Source organism: Motacilla alba, chromosome 20 (genome assembly GCF_015832195.1).
Source record: "Motacilla alba alba isolate MOTALB_02 chromosome 20, Motacilla_alba_V1.0_pri, whole genome shotgun sequence".
Taxonomy (NCBI): Eukaryota; Metazoa; Chordata; class Aves; order Passeriformes; family Motacillidae; genus Motacilla; species Motacilla alba.
The window spans coordinates 903306-928639 of NC_052035.1; the positions used below are offsets into that span (position 1 = coordinate 903306).

Below are 25334 nucleotides of genomic sequence, written 5' to 3' on the forward strand. Positions count from 1 at the left end.
GACTTCAAGGTCCCTCTCAGTCCAAATCAGTCTGGGATTCTGTGACAATGCTGTCCTCATCCTGTCTGCTGCCAGGAGCTTGGCATGTTTTCCTGACTTAGGGACACTGCCTGCTCTGTCCCTGCCAGCTCCTGGGGATGGGTCTCCTGGGACACCCCACCCATGAGGATGGGGCCACAATGAGGGGTTTGATGCAAGTGGGGGCTGCAGGGTACAGGCACCCAGTGCTGCTTCAGATACAGCACCAACTGGGACAGCCCACTTGGCACAGATGGCACAGATCAGTGCCAGAGGCACTTTTTGCTGTCCCTTTGAGCCCATCCAAGCCCCTGGGATGCAGGAGGGCCACACTGCCAGCCTATTTTAATGTGCTGTTCCTTTCTCTCTCTCTTTTCCAGGCCTTTGCACTGAAGCCAAGTGAAGCACCTCACAATTGCACTGCACACTTCTCAGCTCAGATTCCTCTGGCAGCCAAACATCTCTGTTACTGACACCTCGAGGGCTCTTTCTCTCCTCCCTGCCCATCTCTCCTGTGTCTGTGCCTGGAAGCTGGTGCCCAGCAGTAGCTCTATCTCCCTGTCCATCCTGCTGGACCACTCCCCACCATGTTTCAGCGTCTCACCAGCCTCTTCTTCAGTGACAGCAGCATGCCAGAGGGCCTGGAGGAGCCCAAACCCTTTGTCGAGGAAGAGGAGGAGGAGGATGGCTGGCTCATAATTGATCTTGCAGGTGAGCAAAGGAACAGAACTGTCTTCCCACAGCCTCTGCTGCACCTTGTCTCTCCAGAGCTGGGCACACCCTTATATCAGCAGATGAGCCTACACCACATGGAAGCAGCTCTGCCCTTCATTTTTTCTGCCCCGGTCCCCGTGCTCTGCCTGTGGTGCCCAGTCCTGGGGTCACTGCAGCAGCCTCTGACCTGCTCCTCCTTTTCCTTTTCCTCTCCCAGTGATGGTTCTCAACTTTCTGCCAGCGTGGGAGCAGCATCAGCATCTCCAGCTGGGGTTGCTGCTGCCCAGAAGCCTCCAGGTGCCTCCATGCCAGGAAGGGAGCCTGGCAAGGCAGGGACATCACCCAGAGTTTTGGGGTGATGCTGCCCACAGGGGTCAGTGGGGAGGGGGGCCCAGCCCTGGCAGGCTGGGCACTGCCATGGCCTGGGCTGAGCTGTGCCCTGGACAGCAGCACTTTTCCAGGAGGAGCCAAGCTCAGCTGCTCCCTGCCCTGCTCCTGCTGAAAGCACACTAGGAGCCTGTTTCCCTGGGAGACCCCAGTCCTGGTGTGGGGGGGAAGGGGCTGTCCCCATGGCAGGGCAGGTGGCAGTGGTGCCTGCCTGTTCCAGCTGGGGATGTGCCACCAGGGATCTGCCCATGCTTGGGTCATTCGAGAGAAGTAAATCTCAGCTCCATGGGGGTTATCTTCCCAAATTATTCCCACTATCCATGCCAAGCACAAGGGATGTTTGGCACCAGGTGGCCTGTACCTAGAGAGTCCACAGGGCTCCCCATTCCCAGAGCCATCCCGAGCCCTGTGTAACACCAACCAGGCAGATTGAATTCTGCCTGTGCAGATCTTCTCCAGCTCTGTTCAGACCTTGGGAGTTTCTGTTGTAGATTGATGACTCAGCCAATTGCAATGATGTTTTTATGACCTTTTCCTTGCAAATCCAGCAGCAATCAGAGACAAACCCTCCTGCCTGTGCAGGAGCTCCTGATGGCTGTGCTCTGCTTTGGTAGCCCCCGGTTGGTTGTGAGGCCCCAGCTCAGGGAACCACAGATGCATCTTGCAGGTTTAGGAGGTTTGTCTTCCCTCTTGCAGTCAGCAGGTCTCTGGGCAGATGTTCCCTGCCTGTTCCCCATGCTTGTTTTTGTTATTCAAGTTGTTCATTAGGGTTTTTTTCCCATATGCAGTGACCTGGAGAAGGGACCAGAGCAGGGACAAGACTGGGATGGGGGACAGGGCCAGCCCCATGCCTGGTGGGAGCACTGGAGAGCTGCTGGAGGTGATGGGTGATGTGGGCATGGGCAGCTGCAGAGGCTTCCCTGTGCTCTGGGCATTCAGGTGCCTGTCCAGGGAGGGTCATGGCAGTGCCATGGCAGGGGGTTGTTGCAAGGAGGTCCCTGGAGGAGTAGGCACGCAGCTGCCACATATCAGGGCCAGCTGACAGCAGCTGCAGCGAGCCTAAGGCATGCCAGGAGGAGCCAGGAGCTTCCCCAGCCAGAGAAATGCTGTCCCCTGATCCCTGGGTCGAGGCTGCAGATGGCTCACAGGGAACCAGGACTTGACTCAGTTTTCCCAGTGAAGTGCCTCGGCTCTTGGTGCAGCGCTGGCTTCCAGCAGTGTCTGCCTGTGAATGGTACCCTGCTGCTAATTCAGCTGCACTCTGTCCCCACAGCAGTCCCTGAACAGTGGGGGACCAGATTCTTTCAGCTCTATTTCTGGGGCTTGAGTTACACCAAACACTCCAAGAACCAAACCTGGAGCCCCATCCTTTCCCTTGGAGCTGTGGTGGCTAGCAGCTGCTCCCAGCCTGGCTCCCTCCCAGCAGCAGAGAGGCAGCCTAGGGAGCCTCTGGATTCAGCCTCTGCCAGCCTGGTCATTGCCCCCTGTGTTGCAAAAGGCACCTGAATTACTCAGACCTTCCTGGAATGTTTCTGATGCTGCTCCTGCCCCCTTGCTTAGCCTGGCCCTGCTCGGCACCCAGGGAGAGAGCGAAGAGCATTTCCCAGAATGTGGCTGCATCACTGAGGTACTTGAGGATCCCAAAATATTGCTTTGTGACATTAAACCCCACCTTGGCAAAGGATGGGCACAGTGCCCAGGATGCTCTCTGTGCCCTTTGTGGGAGTGCTGCTCCAGCCGAGCTCGGTGGCTGTCCCCACGCTGACAATCTCCAGCCCTGCATGTTCAACAGCTGATATCCTCTGACCTGGAGAAAGACATTCTGGTGTTTGGAAGGTCGACTGTGGCCTTCCCTGAGCCCTGGGCTGGGCCATCGGCTGCAGGAGGAGCTGGGGATGCACTGAGCCAGGACTACCCACCCCCATGCTCTGTTTCTCCATGCAAGAACAGTTTCATCTGTGCTTCCTCCTGCTCCCTCATCCAGCTGCAGGGTCCATGTAGATACTGCACTGCCTCCCCCCTTGCCAGTTCCCTCAAATCCCCATGATGAGTCTGGGAATGGGTGTGGGCATCCCCACGTTTGGTGCATGCTCCCTAGCCCATTACAGCACCAATAATTCCAAGCACAGGCAGCCGAGAAAAGCACCGGCCCAAGTGCTGCTGCCAGGCAGAGGTGAGGAAGGGAAGGCATGGGATGCTTGGGGGGGGGGGTGTCAACTTCTGGATCAGCCACTCAAAATTTGGCCTCTAACAGGCTGGAGTTGAAGGCACAGTGAAAACCTTTGCTGAAGAATTTTTTCCCATGATTTCTTCCAGAGAAAAGGTGTGGACTGTTTTTCTGCTGTGTGTGCTCGGTTTCTGTGTTTGCGGAGTGCTGGGTGGTGTTTGTGAGCACCGGCGTGTCGACATTCCCCCGGCCCGGCCCGGCCCGGCTCAGGTGCCATCAGAACGGGGAAAGCAGCGTTTTTCACTGCCTGAACTTCTCTCCTTTGGAGAAGGAGAAGGCCCCGAGCTGCAGTAAACCCGCCGGTGTCCCAGCTCTGTGGCTCAGCCTGTCCGAGCAGAGCCGTGTCCGTGCCGCGCGGGGGGTTCAGGCCGGGGCGCGGCGCGGGCCCGCGTGTAGCGGTGTGCCGGCGGTGGGTGTCTCTCGCACTAACGATACCCCTTTCTCTCCCCCTCCCTCCCCACTGTACATGGTATGCGTGTGTGTCCCCGCTGCGCCCCGCATGGCTCTGCACCCCCGCCCCAGGCAGCCGTGCCCGCCCCGGCCCCGCCCGCCGCCCGGCTGCTGGCGGTACCGGGCGCTCGGCGCGACCCCGCCCGACGCCCCCCGGTCCGCCTCCGCCACCGGCTGCTTCCCCGGTTCCGGCCGGTCCCTGCTTGATGGACGAGAGTTGGTTTGTCACCCCTCCCCCCTGTTTTACTGCAGAGGAGCCCGGCCCCGACGGCGTGGGGAGCAGCCCCATGGAGGACCTGCTCATCGAGCACCCCAGCATGTCTGTCTACGTCACCAGCACCCTCGAGGTGGATGGGGAGGGCCCCGAGGACGATGCTGCAGAGTGAGTGCACTGTGAGGGTGTTGGGAGGCCAGCAGCCCCAGCACCCACTGAGGGACCAGGGGGGGACGGTCGGTCCTGCCATCCCAAATCCCTGCCTACACCCCAGGAATGTTTCACCCACAGACATAGTGTGGCAGTGGGGGACATCAGCGTCCCCACACCCACCTCAGGGAACACTGCATATGTGGCAGGGTGCCCCAGCTGTCACCATGCATGGCTGGTAGCCCCTGTGTCCAAAGTCCTCTGCTAAGGGGTCTCAGTAGCATATTCAAATGGCCACGGCTGCAGGACACGAGCTTGGCATTGGGCTGTGCTGGCAAAGGGCTGTGTTCATCTCCCCTGCCCTTTGCAGGGTCTCCTGGCACAGCCACCTCTGCCAAGGCCACTCCTGCCAATGCCAGTGCCACCTGTCACCTGTCCGGGGGGGTTGCCAGGCAGGGCTTACACCAGGGGTTTGCACAGGCATGGCCCAAGCAAAGCAAGCCCAATGGGACAGGGTGGCCTTTGAGCACAGTGGCCCCCTGAAGACCCCTAGGTCCCTCAGGCAGGAGGGTGCTGCAGCCCCCCTCAGTCCCCCACCTGTCCCCAGACTGGCCCAGCACAGGGGTGGGTATCCCACAGCTGTGGGGAGTGGGACACTTCTCATTGCCCCAAACCCCAGCTCAGCAGTGGGGAAATTAAACAGAAATGCCCCAAATAGCCCCTTTGCCCTGCCAGGCCTGTGGGCTGGAGTCCTTCACACCCATTTCTGGGGCCACATCCTGGAGCTCTGTCCTCTCCCCGGGCTGCTCTCCCCTGCCCTGCAGCCCCCAGGGAAAACCTGGAGCGTGCCCACGCTCAGCCCTCGCTGCCACCGTGCCATGGGGTTCCTGCTCTCCCCCCAGTCCCAGCCCTCCAACTCCTCCCCTGCAGCCCCTCAGTGGGGCAGGGGAGGAGTAAGAATTTGGGGTGAGCTTTGCTCCAGGCCAGGAGACTGTTCCTGGTTAGGGGACAGCATTTCTAGTTAGAGGACAGCATTCCTATTTGGGGGGTACTATTCTTGGCTAGAGAACACCATTCCTGGTTAGGTGACACCATTCCTTCAGGATTTGTCTCTTTCCAAAGTCTCCCTGAGGGCCAGAGCTTGATGTCCAGAGTGGACAGAGTGTTCTGGAGTGCCTCAGTGCTGGAGGGGGGCAGAGAAGGGCTAAAGGGAACCTGAGACTAGCCAAGGCTCCAAAGGGGTCACAGTGGGATGGAGACAGACCAGGCTCAAGGGACCCAGACACAGTGGAGTTCTTGGTGGTGTCTTGATTTTTTCGGGCGTCCCAGAGCCTGCCTTGCTGGAGCATCGCTCCGCTCCGCTCGGCAGGCTGCTGGGGCAGGAGACCCGTGGGGCAGGAGGGCCGTGCCGGAGGTCGGTGACCGGTGTCCCCCGGCTGCCGGGGCTGGGGGGCGGTGCTGTCGCGCTGACGCCGCTGTCTCCGCAGGGACGTTCCGGAGCCGCGGCCGGAGCCGCCCGTGGCGCACCGCGGCCGGGCGCTGGCGGTGAAGGCGGCGGCGCTGGACAAGGCGGGGCAGGCGCAGCGGGCGCAGCGGGCCAAGCAGCTGGCGGAGCGGCACCGCCTGGCCCAGAAGGCGCTGCAGCGGCAGAACCGGGCCCGGCAGCGCCCGCCCCGCCGCGCCAAACAGCTCCCAGGGGCCTTCGTTCACCAGCCCTGCCAGCGCCACTGCAACTACTGACCTCGCTCCGCCGCCCAGGGGCTCCCCCAGGCCGGCCCCGGCCGCGGGAGCGGCCCCCACGGACACTGGGGACACGGCGGCGGCTTCACTCCACATCCCGCGCCCGCACGCCTGACCCGCGCTCCTCATGTTCCTCCTGTACCCTCACCGCGCCCCTCACCCTCGATGCCGTCTGGGCCACGACCCCCGGAGCCGCCGGCATGGAGGGCCATGCTCCCCCTCCCCAGCCTCGGCAGCCTTCACGCGGGAAATCAGAATTCCCAGTGAAATCACTTGTTCCTGAAATCACCTGTTCCCGGTGAAATCTGTTTGTCCTGATAAGCCTGTGACATCAGTGCCTTTCCTCACATCATGACTCCATGTACAGCCTGGCTGGGATGTCACAGAGACATCGAGCGGGAGTGACAAGAGCAATGAAGCCACAACATTTGGGATTTCTAGGAAAATCTCATCAATGACACTAATTAATGGTTCCACCCTGCAAAGCCAGCAAATACTCCTCTCCCTCCTTGATTTCTTAGCTACATTTTACAGTGATAACGCCCCACTGCCAGTCCCGAAGGGGCTTGTGGTTGAAAGCGCTGGTAGAATCTCCAGGGCTGGGTTAGCCACGCAGCTCCTGGTGCCTCATGGTGTTGTTTTTTTTAACAACCTTAAAAGGAATCTCAGGAATCAAAGTACCGTCCCAGCGCCGCACCGGAGCCCTTGGCTACCGTGCCAGGAGCGGTGGCCAGCCTGGGGTGGCATCACCGTGGCTGGTGGTCCCATCCAAGCGAGCCCTTTGGTCCTGGAGCCAGTCCCCTGCCCTAGCCACAGCTGTATCCCCAGGGGTAGACCTGTATAGGTGTGTGTATATATTTCTCTCTGTACCTGGACACTCAGAAGAAGCGCTGTTAAGCCGAGAGTTGCTGTCTGCCTGGTGTTAGTCCCCAGGGGGGGAGAGGAGGCAGGATCTGCACAGCTTCCCCGAGGTGGCCAAAGCATGTCCGTGGTGGTGGTGAAGAGATGCTGAAGAGGAGGCTGGAGGGAAGATGCTGAAATAAGGACAAAGATGGATCTGGGAGCCACTGCAGTGGGTCAGGATGGGGCAGGCCTGAGTGAGAGGATTGCTGTAACAGGAGCTGTGACAGAGGCATCTTCTTTCCCCACTAAAAATGGCATCCTTTCCCGTGAAGGGCCAAATTCACTGCTAGGTGATACTAATTTTTAATGCAAATCCCTCCTCTCTTCGTGATGGATTCCTGCCTTTGGAAGAACATGGTCCAGGCTTTTCACTGGCTCCAGCACCAGCTGAGACAGCTTCAAATCCAGCAGAAATTTGCTGATCTGCCCCCAGTTCGCTCCTTTTAGGAACTGGTTTTGTACCCTGTGCCCTGGGAAAGCGTGCTGCTCGTGACCACAGCCTGGATTCCCACCCTCTGAGACCAGAAATACCCCCACAACACTCCAGAAAATTCTGATTTCACCAGAGGTTCTTCCACTCACCATGTTGCCGGGGACCTCGACTGAAGGAATTTTGGTGAGCCCAAACTGAGACAGCTGATAGTTATTAATTATTTTAATGAGATTAAAGCTAAAATGAACCTTCTTAGTAGCAACAGCCCCTAGCTCTGGGCCAAGGAGCCTGGACCGTAGTAGCCAGCTGCTGCTGCTCCCCTGCAGCAGTTCCCCTTCGCTCCACTGCCTCGGCTTTCCCAAAAGCACAGAGCTGGGCAACTCCAGAGTGGTGCATCCCAAGAGGTGGAACTCCGTGCCCTCAGCATTGTTCCACTATCCTCGGGCCTCACCAAAATGTCTGTCCCTCACCAAGCCTGAGACCACCCCCAGATCACCCTGCTGGTGAAGAGACTGGCATCTCCTGACTCCAGGGGAGCGTTTACATCCTTTAGCTTCCTGGGCTTCACACTCAATGCCTTTTTTTGCCCCTGCAGTGATGCCTGGGATGGACTGGGAGCAGGGACGTGCAGGGACAGTGGCACAGGTGCTGTGGCAGCAGGCAGGGGCTGTCTGATGGGTGCTGCCCTCCCATCCCCACTGGATGCACCGCTCTGTGGCCGCTGGGCAGCAGCCTTGGAGGAAGCATTTTGTCTCTGGCCCCAGCACACATCAAGAAGGGCAGAACCCAAGCACTGTCCAGCCCCCAGCTTGGTCTCCACTACAAATTCTCCTGCTGCCAGTCCCTCTAGAGCACTCCAGAAATCAGAGGCTGGCTGTGCCCCCTCGGTGGCTCCCAGAGGAGCAGGCTGGGGGAGCAGTGGCCCCAAGGCAGATCATGCCATGTCTTACCTGCCAGGCTCTCCTGTGCCTGCCCAACTGCTGGAGATGGTACCCCAGGAGAAATCCCTTATGGAAATCCTCCCGTGCACCCTTCTCATCTGCTGTGAGCCAGCAGCCCTTGGCTGTGTTCCTGGGGGGCTTGTCTCAGCCTGGCACTGCCACCAGCACCTAGCCCCCACTGCCCATTTCAAACAGGTGATCTTCTTCCTCTGTCCTGGTTTTCAGAAGCAAATTCAAGCTCTTTCTGTGCCAGTCTGAGATGTCTTTCATCACTCCATGCCCAGCCAGCACAAGAGATGAAGCAGAACTATTACCATACTTTATATCCAGAGTATGTTTATAAAAGATTAATAAATTATTAATAATGTTTTCATGAAGAGGTTAATCCAGACGCTGAGCATCTGGCAGGTCAGCAGAGGGCACAAACCACAGCAAATGAGCTCCTGCAAGTCCCCTCTGTTGTTTGCACTCTTGCCATGTATTAACACCTAACACTCACCTGCCAACCTTGCCAGGCGACTGTCACCAGTGTGACCCCGCCCCCCTCCCTGTGCTCTGGTCATCCTGTGCTTTGCAGAAGATCTGAAGTGTGCTGCTCCTGCCCAGCAGCAGGCACAAGGCATGGCCTGGCCCCAGATCTCCTGCCCAGTGCTGCCAGAGCAAGAAAACCCCTTTTGACTGAGGTTTTTTGTGTCCTCGAATCTTAAAACAAATGAAAGGTGCTTAAAAACTGAGAACTTCCTGTATGTGCACCCATTTGCATGTGTAGATATTTCAAAGCCCAGTGTGGGTGTTCAGTAGTTTGTTTTGGGGTTGATTTTTTTAGGGGTTTGTTGGGGTTTTTTTTTGCACCCAGTATTTGTGATGCACTGTGTGGTGCTTCCAATGGGAAGGTTCTGGTTTGCAGGGAGCTCTTGAGCTGGTCCTGCTGGGACAGGTGGGGTGAATTTTGCTTTGTTTTCTGTACTTGTGTAGGGGGAAACTACAGCATGGACTCAGGGACAAACCAATCTGCTGGGGTCTTTAAAAATATCTTTTTCCCAGGCTTCTCTGTTAGAATGCGGGGTTTGGTTCTGGGATGCTGCTGGCATGTGGCCTGTGGGAGCACGTGGTGGTGACAGGAGCTGCAGGGTGCTCTGACACTCCTGTAGGAAAAGGAAACTGTGGCCATTCGTGGTGGGATCATTCCTGGGCTGCAGCCCCTCTTCATTTGCTCATGACCTGAAAATTCACCTTTACAGCCGAATGTGGCTGGTCCCTTTTTAGACCGGCTTGTGAACAGCCAGGTACAGATTTTCAGCACTGAGCCTCCTGGGGTTTGGGAAGTGCAGCAGAACTGTGTGTTATCGCCTGACCCACCACATCACTGGGATCAGAGGACAACCAGGATGGGGAAGCCATTGAAATGATCACCTGGGGAAATGGTGATGCTGGCAACTGAAATAAATTTTTGTATTTCTTGCAATGAAAGCATAAAAAGGGAAGAATTCCCAGTGGAGAGGCCTGGGCAAATCCCTGTTCAGTAAATGCCAGCTTTGCTGGGCTGTGTGTCAGTGCTGGGCTCAGACACCTGAGCTGGCTCCAGCCCCAGCTCAGGTGAGCAGCAGGGCACTGGGGCAGGCTGGGAGAGTGCTCGCAGCAATGCTGGAGTCTGTGAGACCCCTTATGGAGGGAAGAATCTTCCTGCCACTGAAGCCCCCATGGTGTAGGGATCTTCTCCAAGTAAGATTTGCCTCTGCTTGTCTGGTTCTGCTCTGGCTGCCGCATCCCAGCACAAGGGATGAACCCTCAAAGTGTGATGGGAGCAGGAGGGACAGCCCTGCTGGAGAAGTGCCACCTCTTGGGCTGCACCAGGGCCACCAGTGGTGCTTGCTGCACTGGCCAAGCTGTGGCCACGGCACACTCAGGACCCCTCACCAGCAGCCACAACAGGGTTCTCACACCAAATTCTGGCTCTTTCTTGGCACTCCAAGGCTGGAGGGATGCCAAGGGAGTGGGGGCAAAAGTCCCCCTCATTTGTTGCTCTGAAACTTGCACTCACAAATGCTCTTTTTAAGAAACTTTGCTGCAAAAGCTTGGTCTGGAAGGAAAACAATTATTTCCATGGGAGTCCACGTTTCCTTCTCATTGTGCAGAACATCAATGCATGGCTCATCCCAAAGATCACTGTTGTAGCAATCTTCTCTCTTTAGGCTTGTTTCTGGTCAATAATTTAACATTTACATCATACTAGTACTTTTTCCTATTCTATTCAGCCCTAATGGGGAGCAAAATACCCACTTAGATGTCTTACCATACCAGTAAGGAAAAAAAAAAAAAGATAAAAAAATACTCCAGTGAGGTTCTAGGCTTGAGTCCCACAGCTTTGCAGTTGCCCCTCTGGATCAGTATCAATTCCATTGCCCTGCATAAAGTGGAAATTAAACTTCATGTGAATTTATTGAAAAACAAGTGAGTCCCCAAAGATCAAACATCTAATAATTAGGAAACAGGAAGAAGACATAAGTGACCTCAAGTCAAGATAAATGGCTCTCAGCATATCTCAGAAGGCAGCACTGAGCCTTCTGGAAATACCCTGGAAATGGCTGCTGGCAGTCGTTGAGTCTTCCCTGAGTCTCTGGGTTAGAACAGGAGGCCATCCATGTCCGGCTGGTGCCACAGGTACCCTTGAGCCACCAGGGATTGTCTGCTGTCATCACTCCCAGCCTCCAGTTTGCTGCTCCTCCTTTGCTGCATGCACTCAGCCATAGCTGCTGGTGGCAGGAGGGGAGCATCAGCAGCCCAGCTTCCCCCCACCTCTCAGAGCTTCACCCCCAAGCCCTTCTCCACCATGAACTGTGGTGACCTCCTCAGCACAGCTGCTGGCAGGGACCAGATCCTGGGGAGCGACATCCATGTCACTGGCAGCAGCCCCCTCCCAGGGGACTGCCACAGGCAGACCTACCAGGGACAGGAATGGGCCTTAAAAGGGGCTGATCCCCTCAGGGCTTGTCTTCTTCAAGGTGGAGCTTCCCACCTCTCAGATCTGCTCCATACGAAGTCAGTAACTTCCTCTTGTCCTCATGGGCTCCCTCCCATCACTGGAGTGGCTGCCACAAGTTGCCTGAACGTGGCTGTGGGAGCTGGATGCAGCAGTGGGAAGGGCTCTGCCTTCCTGAAGAATCCTTTCTTTGCTGAGAGGTGTCCTCAGCCCCATTGGAGACGCCACCTTCTCCTTGCTCGTCTCCAGGATCCCAGAGCACTCCCCAGCCCTGGGCTCTGGATAGCTGCCCACGGTTCGCCAGGAGGTCTCCCTGTTCCATCAGCCTTTCTTTTTGCTTCTTGAAAACGTTTGTCATTAACCCATAATGCTCTCCTTAGAAATGAGGATGATGAGGATGAGCAGCTCCATTCAATAGCAAAGGTGGCTTTTATGCGTGTTCATTTTTTCAGTTCTGTGCAGAGTGGTGACACTCAAGTGTGTCCCCTGTGTCCCCCACTCATTCTGAGCTGGCACCTCCTGGCCTGGCGAAAGGGTTGCTTTTCCAACCCCATATTTTTTTTTCGGGGATGGTGCCCCATGCTCCAGAGCACAAAAAGAGCTGCAAAGCTTTGACTTTGTTGCAGCTAAACCTGAAAATCCTTCTGCCTTCCACTCTGACCCTATTTCATTGCATGGCGGGGGGGGAAGATTTTATTCTCTGCAAATGGAGGCATAAACAGTGCAGTAAATTCTAAGTGTAGCTTAAAAATGGGTTACACAGGGGAGCCCAAAGCTCCTCTGCTCTTTCATATTCACCTCATGTACCCTTGCTGGGGAGCTGTGAGCAGCTGTGCCCAAGTCTCACTGAATTCTTATCCTCAGCTTTGTGCTTCAGGAAGTCTGGGGATGAGGGAGCAGCACAAGGTGTAGCAGTAAACCAGTGAAATTTCCTCTTGTTTCAGAACTGTCCTTGCACAGCGCCACCAAGCACTGCAATATTCTGTGTGTATCCACCCCTGGCACCTGCTTGTGAAACTCTTGCCCACACATTACCCTCCCCCATGTGGGACTGACTGACTGTACATGTGCCTTCACCTTTTTCATGGTTTGGCATCTTTTTTAAACACAATGACAGAACTTGAAAAAAAAATCACTGAACTGCAGTTACAAGTCCTATGCAAGAGGTGACCAGGGAGTCAGTTTTCGGTATTTCTGTGTTTCTGTGTTGTTTTCAAAGTCACTGTGGGGTTTTTCAGAGAACCCCAACAGAATGAATGCCCCAAAAGGTTTTTGGTTTTTTTGGTTGTGGTTGTTGTTGTTGTTGTTTTGGTTTTTGGGGTTTTTTTTTTGTTTGTTTGTTTTTGTTTTGTTTTGTTTTTTTGTTTGTTGGTTTGGATTGGTTTTTTGGGGATTTGTTTGTTTGTTTGTTTGTTGTTTTTTGCTAAAAAGCATTTAGCATTTTGGATATACTAAATCTCTTAGGCAGCTTTGAAAAGCTCTAAACCCCAGTTGCCCACTGGGCCGTGTTTGGAGAGTAAGCAGGAGCAGGAGCGGGAGCAGCAGGACGCATGCAGGAGTGCCAGGACAGATGGCTGTTCCATGGTTGGAAAAGGTTGCCTTAAGCCTTCCCTGAATTGCCCCGGAGAATGTTCCCGTGCCCTCCCGCCGGTGCCCGGGGCAGCCCGGGCAGAGCAGCTCCCGCCCTGGGCTCTGCCTTACGCGTGGCGCAGCCGCCACGGGGATCGGGGAGAAGAGGGAGAAACCAGCCCCACGTTTTCCACATCACCTGTGCTGTAGGACTGAGACCTCGTCTGGAACTCGAAGCTAACGAAATCCGTCCTTCTTGTGTGTTGTGTGTTCAGTTGGTGTAAGCAGGGTTCGTAGGAAGGGGTGTCTCCTCCTCATAGGACATTGTGTAAACATTTGCTGTGTGTCGACTGCCTGGGACACATTGTGTAGTGTGCCTGTGTGTGTAACCTGGTTTTGGTTGTTAGGTTGTAATGCTGTCTCTTGACTGAAAAAAAAAATCTAATATAAAGAAAAATCACAAGAAATAAAAAAAATATATTTAAAATCTATTTTATGTGTATTCCTCTAAAGCCTGCAAATAAATCTGTCTGCAAAATGCTTTGGTTTTTTTAAAAAATGCTTTTAAAAGTCAATGGTTTGAATGACAAATAACAGAAAAACATCCCCTTTGAAGACAAGGACACACAGGAAAGACGATGGCACAGGCTGAGGGGTTGGAGGGAATTTTTTCCCCCTCCCCATTAGCAAACCTTACAACTCATCAGATAATGACAGAGCTAAAGCAGATGTCGCTTGCCCTGAGAAAACCCCAGATCAGCCAATCTCTGCAGCATCAGCTGTTTCTCCAAGCACAGTGTGAGATGTTCCCAGCACCCACCAGAGGCAGAGATGCCTCGAAGGTGATAAGGGCTTGGAGATGAGGAGAGGCTGAGAGCTGGGACTGCCCAGCCTGGAGGAGGTTCAGGGAGATCCCACCCTGTGTTCAGGGAGATCCCACCCAGTCCCCCAGATTACTGATGGGGGAAGTGCAGAAAACAGAACTGGAACATTCTCAGTGCAGGGACAGGGTGAGAGGCACAAATTGAAGTAAAAAGAAACTTCACTTAAAGATAAGAAAATGCTTTTTCACTGCAAGGGTGGTTGGCCACAGGAGCAGGTTGAGAGGTTGAGGAGCCCTCATCCTTGGAGATACTCCAGATGAGAGGAGACATAGCCATGAGCAGCTTTGGGCAGGGGTGGGATGAGGCTTGCCCAGCCCAGTGGCTGTGCCAGCTCCTCCAGCAGAGCCAAGCTGAGGAGACACCCATGACCCCCCAGCTGCTGGGAAAAGCACTTCAGAGAAATGCTAGATTAGAAACTGGGAATGAAAAAAACCAGCTGGGAGTGAGCTTTCATAGCTTTGATAAACCTTCTTATGGGAAAACCAAATTTGGCAGCTGGAGACAAAGCCTAGGGTTATGGGGATGGATGGAGCTCAGGAGGTCCAGTCCAACATCCTGCTCCTAGCAGGGTAACTACTGAATTCAGACCACAGGGCTTTGTTCAGCCAGTGCTTGAAATTCTCCAGAGAAAGAGATCCTGCCACTGCATCCCAGGGGGAATAGTTTCTGCTGCTCACTCAGAAGCTCCTCTCTTTCCATTTGTCCTGGTGTCCATTCCTGTGTCCCAGCCCACATCTCTGTAAAATTCTGGCTCCATCTTCTGCAGAGCACGAGGGGGCAATGGAGCCCATCTCCCTCAATGTCTCCTTTTGGTCAGGTGTTCCAAACCCAGGCCATCCTGGTGGCCCTGTCTTGTGTCCCCTCTATGTTACCAACATCTTGTGGTTGGGTGGGAGGTGGAAACCAGGTGATATCATTCCAGATCCCCAAATGCCAAGGGATCCCTGCCCCACTTCCTGCCCTCCCTGCCCACAGCCTGGCTCAGCTCTCCTCCAGGACTGTGAGCTGCTCCCACGTCCAGCACTGCTCAGAGGACCAGTACAGGGGTCCTTTGCTCCTTCCAAGGCTCCTTCACAGTGGTCGGATCTTGCAGTTCTTCTTTCCCAAGGTCCATGTCCCTGGAAATGGTCCATGACCCTGACCTCAAGCCTGTATGCTCCCCACAGAGTGCTATTTCCCACAAACTGAAGCACATCCCCTCTCTTCCCCTGGTTTATTGGGATGTGGACCTTTTCTGTGAAGACTTTCCAGTTTTGTGGACTTAGTCCTCATTTTCCAAAGCTTCCCACCCAACCTGAGCAGCAACAGGAGCAGCGAGGCCAAGCATGGAGCAAGGTGAGCCCCAATGGAGAGTGGGGGCCCAAAGACAGGGGGGCTCCTGTACCCACATCAGCTGTGCCTGTGCAGGGACAGGAGCAGCCGCACTCTGGCAGGGAGGATGGAGACACTGAAGAGTGCCTGGAAGCTGTCTGGGGGGAAAGGCCTCGGGAGTGTTGGTGACAGCAGCTAAACAAGAGCCTGGTGTGCCCAGGTGGGCAAGAGGCCAATGACACCTGGCCTGTACCAGCCATGGGGTGGCAGCAGGACCAGGGCAGTGACTGTCACCTGTGCTGGGCACTGGTGAGGCACCTACAATCCTGGGGACAGTTTTGGGCCCCTCATGGCAAGAAAGGCATTGAGGGGCTGGAGTCTATCCAGAGAAGGGAACAGGGCTGGGGAAGGGGCTGGAGCACCAGGAGCAGCTGAGAGAGCTGGGAGGGCTCAGCCTGGAGAAAAGGAGACTGGGGGGAAACATTCAATCTCCACAACACCCTGACAGGAGGGTGGAGCTGGGTGGGGTCAGGCTGTGCTCCCAGGGAACAAGGATGACAGGAAATGGCCTCAAGTTGCACCAGGGGAGGTTCAGGTTGGATATTAGGGAAAACTTCTCCATGGAAGAACACTGTCAAGTCCTGGCACGGCTGCCCAGGACAATGGTGGAGTCCCCATCCCTGGAGGGATTTTAAAAATGTGTGGATGTCGCACTTGGGGACACGGGTTAGTGGCCTTGGCTGTGCTAGGGGAACAGATGGACTTGATGGTTTTAAAGGACTTTTCCAACCCCAATGATGCTGTGACAGTGGCTTCACTCAGTGCCTGCTACCTTGAGCACAAATAGCTAATTTCTGTGATTATAAAAGCTGACAATTTCTATTTAATAACAATTTATATTTAATTAGCTTTTTGAGATACATATTTTTAAAATTCAGCAAGAAAAAGAAGAGGTGGCAGTGTGTGTGCATAGAGCTTCGGCTTTGGGCTCTCCCCAGCACCTCCCAGGAAAGAGCCTGACCTACTTTCCATGGCAGCACATCCCAGGGCCGATGGCAGCAGAGCTCCAGACCGAGGGACGCCGGGCTGCTGCCTTTGTCCCGTGCAACGGGGCCTTTTCCCTGCCTGGCCCTGCTGAGCAGCCCTCTGTGGGGAGCCAGGCTGCTGGGGCTCCTCTGCTGCCTGGGCAGCCCCGGGGGCAGCAGGGTGTCCTTCCCGTGCTCCCTTGCTTTGCAGGAGCAGCTGCATCAGTTAATTTGTTTGTGGTTAAACAAATTCCTTGCTGAAGCTACATATAAGGAGCTTGCAAGCCCAGAGCTCTAAATAATCCCTCCAATCCTCCTGTTTGGAATGATGCTGCAGTTGTTGCTAATAATAATTCAACCCAATTTATAGGACAATAACATTTATTTAGAGCATGAGGGATTCCACATTATACAAACCCTTAAATTTATTTTTTCTTTCACTGGTCCATTTCTACAACAAATACATCAGATCTACTATATAATAAAATTATTTACATTTCCAAACAACATGAGGTTTGTTTATAAACCCTCTGACTGCTATTCACATACAGTACTTAAACAACAGCACATTACATTATTTTAATACCTAAAAATGACAACCCTGTATTCTAAATTGTTTATGAAAAGTGGAAACAAACAAATTTACAATTGTCTTCCCCTCCCCTTCCATTTCATACAAACACATTACCCTAATGTGCTAACCCTGACTTCATTTTGCAAATCCAGGGGGTTTTAGAAGAACCCAGTTTTTATATCTATTTATCTATTTTTTAGGAAAAAAAAATCATTTATTGGGAACAGTATAATATTAAAATTACTTACTGTACAGAATTTTATTTTAAAAAGAAAAATCACAGCTCAAAATTGCTATTGGTAAATTCACACTCATTTACAAGTCTCATGTTTCCATGCAGTAATTTACTTGGATTTTCTTCTTTTTGACTGCATTGCACTGGCACTCGTTTCTGAAATCAAGAGAAGAAAAAAAGCATGGATATGCAGTCGGTAAGCCATTCCCCAGAGGGGCACAGATTGCCCTGCGATTTTTCCAAACTCACACCAGAGTGTGTGCCCTGGAGAGCAGGATTTCCCCACGCCAGGACAGACTCCTGAGCAGCCAGCCCGACACGCACGAGGGCCCCGAGCGCCGTGAGCTGGGCACGTGCAAAGCTCACGGAACAGCTTGGAAAGAAGAGCCAAATGTTTGTAGTTGTTCCCTACGTGCTGTCCCCAACGCGCCACAGGGGAGCCGTGTCCCAGGAGGAGATGGTGCTACACAACCACTCTGCCATGCCAATCAACACCCCAGCTGTCTGAGCTCCTAGAAGGTTATTAGAAAACAAGTCTCTGCAGGGTACACTGAGTCACAGGAACATGGCTGATGCAAAAAGACACAAATGTTAACACCTGCAGGGCCACGGTGACAGCCAGTGACATGTCCAATGCACTTACCAAGGCACTAAGTTTCCATTTCAAAACAAAAAAAAAAAAAAGTAAGGACCAAAGGCATTTGCATCTTTAGATCTTTTTAAAAATGTGATTTTAAATGTTGGCAATGTCTCTTTGGCTCTTCATAATGTTTTCCAAAAACTATTGCAGCTGTGTGTATTTTAAGAGTCAAAAGGGAAAAAATTTCCAAGCCCATCTAAAATTAGAATAGCAGCAGTACAACTCCACAGCTGTTACATGTGGAATTAGAAAAAACAATCAACAATTCAAAATTTAACAAACTCAAAGGTACAGTAAATGCTAAAAGCAGCCCTTGATGGAAAAGTACTCCAAAAAGGGAAAACTCCAGTACAGAACCCATTTTCCGAAGTGAAACATCTCAGCAGGCTGGACTCCAGCCTGGAGCCCTCCAAGCAGCAGGACTGACTTTGAAGTAGCTTTGGCAGCAGCTGTTGCCACCCTTGTTGCTGCTCAAGGCTCCGAGTTTTGGAGGAGGAGTGGGCCAGCAGCACTCAGCCCCTGTCTCAGCCCTTGGGAGCATCACCAGCACCTTCCAAACCCTGCACCCCGGAGTGTGCTGGACACAAGTGGGCAGGGCTAACCCTCCCTGTGTGTTCTCCTCTTCTCTCACAGTGACCCTTCTGCCTCCTCCTTCCTGAGGCTTAGCAACCAAGTTCCTACTCCAGCAGGCCAAAGTCTGCTTCTCTCTCCCTGCTGCTTTCTTTTTCCTAATGATGACTTTAAACAGCCTCTATCTCAAGAGATAACTCCTCCCAGCCCCACATTCCTTTTACCATGGATTAGGGGGTTTCTCAGGACACAGATTACATAATGAGCACAGGAGCAACCAAACCAGAATAATTAAGCTCTGATTCACTAACAAAAATGTACAACAGAGCAGGCACAGGTGACAAACCAGGTGATGCTCCTGCAGCCACCTCACTAATGTGCAGCTTGTCCAGAGCACCTGGTTTGGCTCATTCTCCACAGCTCAGGAGCAGCTGTGTGCTCACAGGTAAGGCAGCACAGCCAGGTGTCCCCTGCAGACTGCACCCAAGTGTCCAGCAACGCCCTTGGACACTGTGGCAGCTTCAGATGCACGATTTAAAAACTAAGGTTTTATTTACAGAGGTAAATGAATTACACAGTCAGCACAAACCCTTGTGAGAGTTTTGGTATTGTTTGAATTTGAAGCACTTTCCCGTTCCCACATTTTCAGAATTTGAAGTGTCACTGGTTGTCATCTTTAGGTTTACTCAGTACAGCGTGTGGGGCAGGTCACACGCTCCAGATCCCCTCAAACGCAGGCAGGGATTTTACACTGGCTTCACATTTTTCAAACTCTTTTTCACAATCATGAAAGAGAATTTATTTTTACAATACAGACTCAGATTCTTCTGCACAGTCCTGCCACAAGAAGTAAATATAATTAAATTCAGCAGTCACAAAAGTGCAGAACATATATAGGTCCCCTGTGTAATCTTTGGGAGTCATTGCACAATGGCGTAAAGCTGGAATGCTTCTCTGAAACTCTGACAACACAATATTCTTAGCATCACACTTCAGTACCTCCAGTATGGAAATGGTGGCTGAATTCAACTTGACTTCCTTTTATATAATTTTATATCAGTACCTCTTTGTTCTGTATATTATCTTTAAAATAGTGGTTGAATGTTGCCTCTTGACGGTCTCTCTCTACTCTCTTGTATAACTTTGGTCCATCAGCATTTTTCTGACCCTTAAACACAAGAAGCTGACAGAATTAGCTTCAGCCTGGCACTGGGCCATGCATATCACACAAATGCTGCATAATTGTTATAGACTGTAACCTGGGTAGGAGTAAGGTACGTCAGCACCTGCTAATGCCATGGGTTAAAAACTTCAGGAGTTCACATGTTGTTGTGAAGCAGAGCTGAGGCTCTGTGCCAGCACACAGAACTCCCTGATGCTCCTGGCTGCCACCTCAGCAGCCTCTGGAGCGTGCCTGAACCATGGCATTTGACTTGGCAAGAACTGACCGTGCACTTGGGAAGACTTTCAGGCTTCAGGAAAAGGAAAATGTCACTTTTTGCTTTCAGTACGGTCCTTCCAACAGCAACACATTTCTGCAAAGAGAATTCAACTAGGCAAAGTGCTGAACACTACGGTGGCGAGTGCTGCAGAAAACAAGTTCCACAGATGTACCAAAGAGGAATTCATACAGCATTTACTGCCAGTGCAGACGTCGGGAAACGCTTCAACACCAACCTGTGGCTAAATCCTTGAAACTAGAGACAAAGCACCCGAGGTGTATGAGCTGCAAACCAGCGTTACGAGGCAGCTACTGCCAGGGCAAACACCTGGGGAAGCAGGTTAGGAGCTGCCCTCTCCCCAGGAAGGGTGGCTGTGCATGTTACCTTTAGCTGTGCCAGACGCAGACGCAGGTCGCGAGGATCTCTTGCGCTGCCCGTTCTCTACGGTTTCCTGTGAAGCGGCAGAATCCTCTGTTCTTGAATTTCTTCTACTTGGAGTTTTAGACTTTTCACAATTCTCTTTTGTCTCATTACTAATAAAGTGGGACAAAATATTTCTGATGAAGTGTGAGAAGAATTAGGTTTTTCTATGCAAGTCAGACAAGCTGGAGGATGGCCCGACACGGGTGCCAGTTCCGGACTATTAGCACTGAAGATATGAAATGCTAGAGATACCAGAAGTTCTATCAGATGAAGAATGACCTGAGTAAGCCAGAGTATAGTCCAGTTCTATCAAAAATTATCAGAGGATACAGAATTGAGAAGTCCTCAAAGAGAGTATTTTCAACATAAGAAGACCAAGAAATTAGATGCATTATAAATTGTCTGCTCTGTTTTCCACAGGTGCCACCATTACTGAAGTCTAGGAAAAGCAAACAGGTTACATTAGAGACTGCTGCAGTGTGGGGGTGCAGAGTTGAAATTGCAGATGAACATCAGGAGGAATTAAGAACTCTCCAGGGAGTATGCCAACTTTTGGGTTTGCTAAAAAGACTTACTCCATTGATCCAAGTGATTTCTTCACATATTAAAAAAAAAGGGTTTTTAAAACTTTCTTTAGGTCTTAAAGCTTGAAGTCAAAATCTGTTGGTTTTTTTGGTTTTTTTTCTTTTTTTTTAACAAAAAGCTTCTTCTGCTATAAAATAATAATTTTATGTACTGTGGAAATCTCTTTCTTGCTACTGAGACAATAAAGGAAGTGCTACATTTTGTAATTAAATTCTTCTTTTATTTTATCTCTCTTAGCCCTGTAAACTCATACTGACTTTTGGGTGTTTTCTTCTTAATGCATTCTTGCCAGACAATTTCTGGTGACTAAGCAGTTTCAGAAGTTTAAACTAAACTTCTCTCGTGTGAATTCAAAGGTAAGTAATTAACTAAATAAATTATTCTGCTGATAATGGAAAAGAAGAAAGCTCATTTCAGGCCCTCTGGGTGACAACTTGCAGGATTTCAGGAAAGGGTGCCTGAATCAGAGACTGGAGTGAAGACACAGCACAGGGTGACCTGTATGTGACAGAGGTCTCACTGCAGTGTCACTCTTCAGACAAGTCCTGCTTTGAGGGAAGGACTAAAACCACACAAACTTTAGGGTTAAGTAACAGAAACCTGAAATAAAACAGTTTCTCAATGGAAGGAGAAATAAACATTCTCAAGGAAAGACACACAGCAGAGGAGACTCTAGATTGTAGATTATCTCAGATACAACATAGTGAAATCTATTTCCCTAAAAGGGAGTATGATGGGCCATCTACAAAAAGGATCCCCCAAACAGGTGGGTGCTTCCCAGAGAGAAGCAAACAGGCATCAGCACCCAAAGTTCAGTTAGTAAAGTTAGTAATTTTTACAGATTCTAGTGACTAAATCCAGAGCTGGGATTGTCTCATAGGAACCAGCACATCACTTCCCTCCTTTCATAGGAGGAAATCAAATTACTCCAAGTGAAAATATTTCTAGAGGTTTATGGGTTGCAAGGTTCCCCAAAGGCTTTAAAGATTTTTAATGGCTTTAAATGAGAATAGGTTTAGATTAGCTATTAGGGAGAAATTGGCACAGGTTGCCCAGAGAAGCTTTTTCCATCCCTGGATGTGTCCAAGGCCAGACTGGACTGGGCTTGGAGCAACCTGGGATACTGGAAGGTGACCCTGCCCATGGCACGAAGGTAAGTTTTAAGGTCCCTTGCCACCCAAACCATCTGTGATTCTATCAAGGTTTGTCCTGTATGGTTCAACATACCCAAAGCTGCCCACTGTATCAGCCATCACCAGACCCAGTTTGCCTGCAAACTTTCCTTCTTTTCCAGTCTTGCTCAGAAAAGCATCAAGCAGAAAAACCCTGAAAATGCCCTTGTGGTAATCTGATGTGCTGGGTGAGTTTGGACATAGTCACATAGGGACACTTCATTTGGAGAATCTGCTCAGCTGCCAATGCCCCACCTTCAGCTTTTCAGAAAAAATTCTCCCCTGAAGAAAACTCACTGTGACATTTCAGCTTGTCTTTGAAAGACACCAGTCCAAATGAAGATAAATAGGGTTAAATATTCCATTCAGAGCCATTCCTGATCTGAGGAAATGTACTGCATTCCCTCCCTTACAAAGGAAGGCACTGCCTCATCTCCTGAGTAGCCCCACAAGGGGCTGCCCCTCTTGGCCCAGCCTAGGGGGTCACTCCACCCATGAGGGCAGTGTCCAAAACCCAGCCAGCTGTGCCAACACCATTAGCCAAAAACGTCCCCAGGGGCTCTCACTGCCAACTGAGTGAGAGCCTGGCGTGTTTAGAATCTTCCAAGTAGCTCTTGGAAACTGTATTTTCTTCTGACAGAACACAATCATTTGAAATAATATCATTTAATTACCGAATATCTTCAACCGGACAACATGAAGTTTCTACCTCACTTTCTTATAAAGCTTTGGCAGTGTTAACAAGCAAATAGAGGAAAACTGTTGAAAACAATCCTGAAGGCAAAGAACAAACTTTTGAAAGACTTCCTTTCAGAAAACAAAAATTCACATGACAGCTAAGCTGCAGGCTTTGGGGGGTTAGTTTTGATTTGTTGTGCAACCATCAGGACCCTTCCAGGACATGAAACATCCAGGCCTGAAAGGATGAGAGGAAACATTGCCCAAAGCACAGACTAAGGAAAAGGTTACCTTATATTGATTGCCTTTCAGAAATGGTTTGGAATATTCAACTGGCCTGATTTCTTAGCAGGAAAGAAAGGATATGGCCAAGAAAATGAAAAGCAGTAGCAGAGGTTGAGCAATTAAGCAAAGAGAAAGGGACTTCCTCCCACAAAAGCTATATCTACTCTGAATCTACAAACTATCTCCTTACCTTTGACCAGCAACTACTGCAGCATTTGTCTCAAGTTCTACAAAAGAAAAAGATAATTTAAAAGTCTGCTGTAGAGGTACATACCTGCTGACAAGGCATGACTAGCTGACATTCTTCTATCACATATTACATCTCAAGGATAAGCTTCTCTCAAAGCAAAGCAAGCCAAAATACCACATTGGCCAAGTGCTTGGTCTGATTGCAGCCTTCAGGACACTGCAGTCAGCTAAGACAGGGCAAAATTAAAGCGCTGCAGAAGAAAACTACAGAGAAACTCCCTGACTACACTCTTCTCCCTTCTTAAACTTCCATTTTAGACAGCTTACTTCTACTAAACCTTCTAGGTTTTAATTTTTTTTTTAAAGTACCCTTAAAAATACTCATCTGGCTCTATTGTGCATGTAAAAATTTGCCTTAACCCAACTGCCTCTCACAGCAATATCTTCTAATGACAAATTTCTGAAGCCAAATTGCACTTGTACAGAATTGGAAAATATCTCAGTGAAGATAATGCAAAGAGAAGTCTGACCTGTCTCTCTCTCTCTCAGTGATTTTGTACATACAGGTCAGGTTTCCTTTGGAATCTTCACCTCAGTAAACAGCTCTCCTTTTCAGCACATAAAATGTCAAGTCTTTTTACTATCTGTCTTTAAATTCTCTCCGTATCCACCGTATCCTTTGTTGAGAGGGAAGACCTATACCTAACCACAGGCCCTCTCATGAGGAACTGCCAGAGATCTAGGGATTAACATTGCAATGTCATGGATGATCCCCCTGTGCTTTGTCTCATTGCCCAGCTCAATTTCCCCATCAAACTTGGGGCCAGTGGGACACAAACTGGGGCTTTGCCTTTGACAGCAATATAGCCCCCAGATTGTTAGAGTGTGCACAATGAAAAGAGGCATTTTAAAAAGTAAGAGAATGGGCAATGGCTGTCCTCCTCGGATGAATTTGCAGTGTTGGAACATCAGCCTCTTCAGTGTAAAGGGATATAGCACTGTCTGAGAAAAACAGACATCTTGGGGACTAAGGAAGAAGAGACTGAGCAATGAAAGGAGTTACCTTTCTACCCACCCAAAATTTAAACTGGGACATATCCAACAGCAAAAAATGGATAGCATCAGTGCTTCCTCCAGCAGGAACACCCAGTACAGTCACAGCAGCACAGGGCAATGAGTCAGGTGTGAAAAAACAAGGGTGTATGACCACCTTTGTCATAGTGGAAATTCAAAGAAAACAATTTTGTACAACTTCTACTGCCTGAAAACCCTATTCCAAACAGAATAGAGATGGCAAATAGATGGAGAGTGGCATATCCCATAAGTAAGCCCACATTGATCTGTTTTCCCTGCTCAACATGGGAATTACTTTTCTAAAACACCTCAGAACTGACAGTGAAACACCATGATAATAAATGGGAACACCATAAAGTCATCTGCCAGGGCTCCATCCTGAAACACTGCTGGGAGGGCATTAAAAATTGAACACACACAAAAAAAGGATTACCACTCTAAAACACAATCCCAGCATGGCATGAACATATTTCTATACTCAGAATGGTACAATGAAAGAAACACTTTCCTATTACTTCCAAATTCAAACACAATGTACTGTAACAAATCCAGTCCCTCCAATTTAACACTAAATATCTAAAACCTTTCTTGGGGATTTTTTTCATCTTTTACTTGACCCCATCCTGAATCTTGCACAAGGCTTTGGAGACTTCCAAAGCACAACATAACTAGCAAAGTAAAACAATTCCAAAAGTACAAATAATAAGAAAAACCCCTACCCAACCCCCAGAATACCCAGTGTGTTAGTGACCACTGAATATGCATTCAAACAAATACATTTTCATAAAGGATTTAGTTCACCTCTATTCTGCTTTTCCAAAGGAAGATTTACCTGTTCTTTGAACAGTACTTTCTGATGTTGCAACTGAACTTTTTTTCTGTGTTAAATGTTGAGAGGATGCTAGAATAAAAGTGGAGGGAAAAAACATTATTGTCAAAGGGAGTTAAGGAGTTCCTGTTGTGTGATCAGGCTGGGACAAAATGTTCTCTCTCCCAGCTGACTTTGCCATTTACAGATGCAATATTTTTAATCTACCCTCCACTTCCCTCCCACCATACACACCTCCCCTTTTTAAAACATACTTTGGTAAAACTATCCCAATCAAGTTTTATCAAACTAGAATGAGTGATGAAATGAAGTATCATAAACAACATTTTTAAAGGTAACAGTTTTTCAGCAGACTGTGACATTAAAGGAAATCATAAAATTTAAATAGTTTAGTCTCCTTTTTTTTTTTTTTTCCATGTTACTTTCAACAGAGATTCTGGGGTGAAATAGTATATTTTTAATGAATCAGTGCCCTCACTCTTTAAATTAAAGTGCACAATACGCTCCAGAGCTGCCCTTGAAGGTCTTTGGCAATAACATGACGACATAACCTTTCTTAGGTTGCCAAGTAAAAAGATCCAGGCAGAAAAATAACTTTTGTTGGGCTAATGCTTTCTAGTCTTCAATGTGATAGTGAGCTTACACATCCAACAGCCATGAGGAAAGTCACACTGAGGCTGAAGTTTTCAGTT

General features: G+C 50.3%; 2 protein-coding genes across 11 annotated transcripts in view; one reads left to right on the forward strand and one right to left on the reverse strand.

The window, feature by feature from the left end:
- The first annotated feature begins 26 nt into the window (after positions 1–26).
- Positions 27–7900, forward strand: TP53INP2 (tumor protein p53 inducible nuclear protein 2). 2 transcript variants are annotated; one of them, XM_038158561.1, is made up of 3 exons: positions 27–729; positions 4049–4178; positions 5648–7900. In XM_038158561.1, exons 1-3 carry the CDS (start codon positions 606–608, stop codon positions 5898–5900), a joined length of 507 nt encoding a protein of 168 aa, XP_038014489.1. In that variant the 5' UTR covers positions 27–605; the 3' UTR covers positions 5901–7900. The 2 variants fall into 2 exon arrangements, with proteins under 2 accessions (XP_038014489.1, XP_038014488.1); XM_038158560.1 differs by having other exon boundaries at positions 30–729; positions 3869–4178.
- Positions 7901–16311: 8411 nt separating this feature from the next.
- Positions 16312–25334, reverse strand: part of NCOA6 (nuclear receptor coactivator 6) — a 44336-nt gene continuing 35313 nt past the window's right edge. For 7 of the 9 annotated variants that reach the window (XM_038158556.1, XM_038158557.1, XM_038158550.1 and 4 more), the window contains 4 exons: positions 24646–24714; positions 22741–22777; positions 19792–19940; positions 16312–16911 (listed from right to left, as the gene is read on the reverse strand). In XM_038158556.1, the coding sequence (XP_038014484.1) occupies positions 16865–16911; positions 19792–19940; positions 22741–22777; positions 24646–24714 (302 nt within the window). In that variant the 3' untranslated portion in view covers positions 16312–16864. Of the gene's footprint in view, positions 19663–19791; positions 20270–22740; positions 22778–24645; positions 24715–25334 lie in introns of those variants that run through there. The other 2 variants (XM_038158555.1, XM_038158558.1) reach the window with 2 other exon arrangements.

Bases quoted from the DNA above. Each gene is read 5' to 3' on its own strand.
- TP53INP2 (XM_038158560.1), top strand. From the start codon at position 606: ATGTTTCAGCGTCTCACCAGCCTCTTCTTCAGTGACAGCAGCATGCCA. The intron at 730-3,868 runs GTGAGCAAAGGA...CCCCCGCCCCAG, and splicing joins GCTCATAATTGATCTTGCAG to GCAGCCGTGCCCGCCCCGGC. The intron at 4,179-5,647 runs GTGAGTGCACTG...CTGTCTCCGCAG, and splicing joins CCCGAGGACGATGCTGCAGA to GGACGTTCCGGAGCCGCGGC.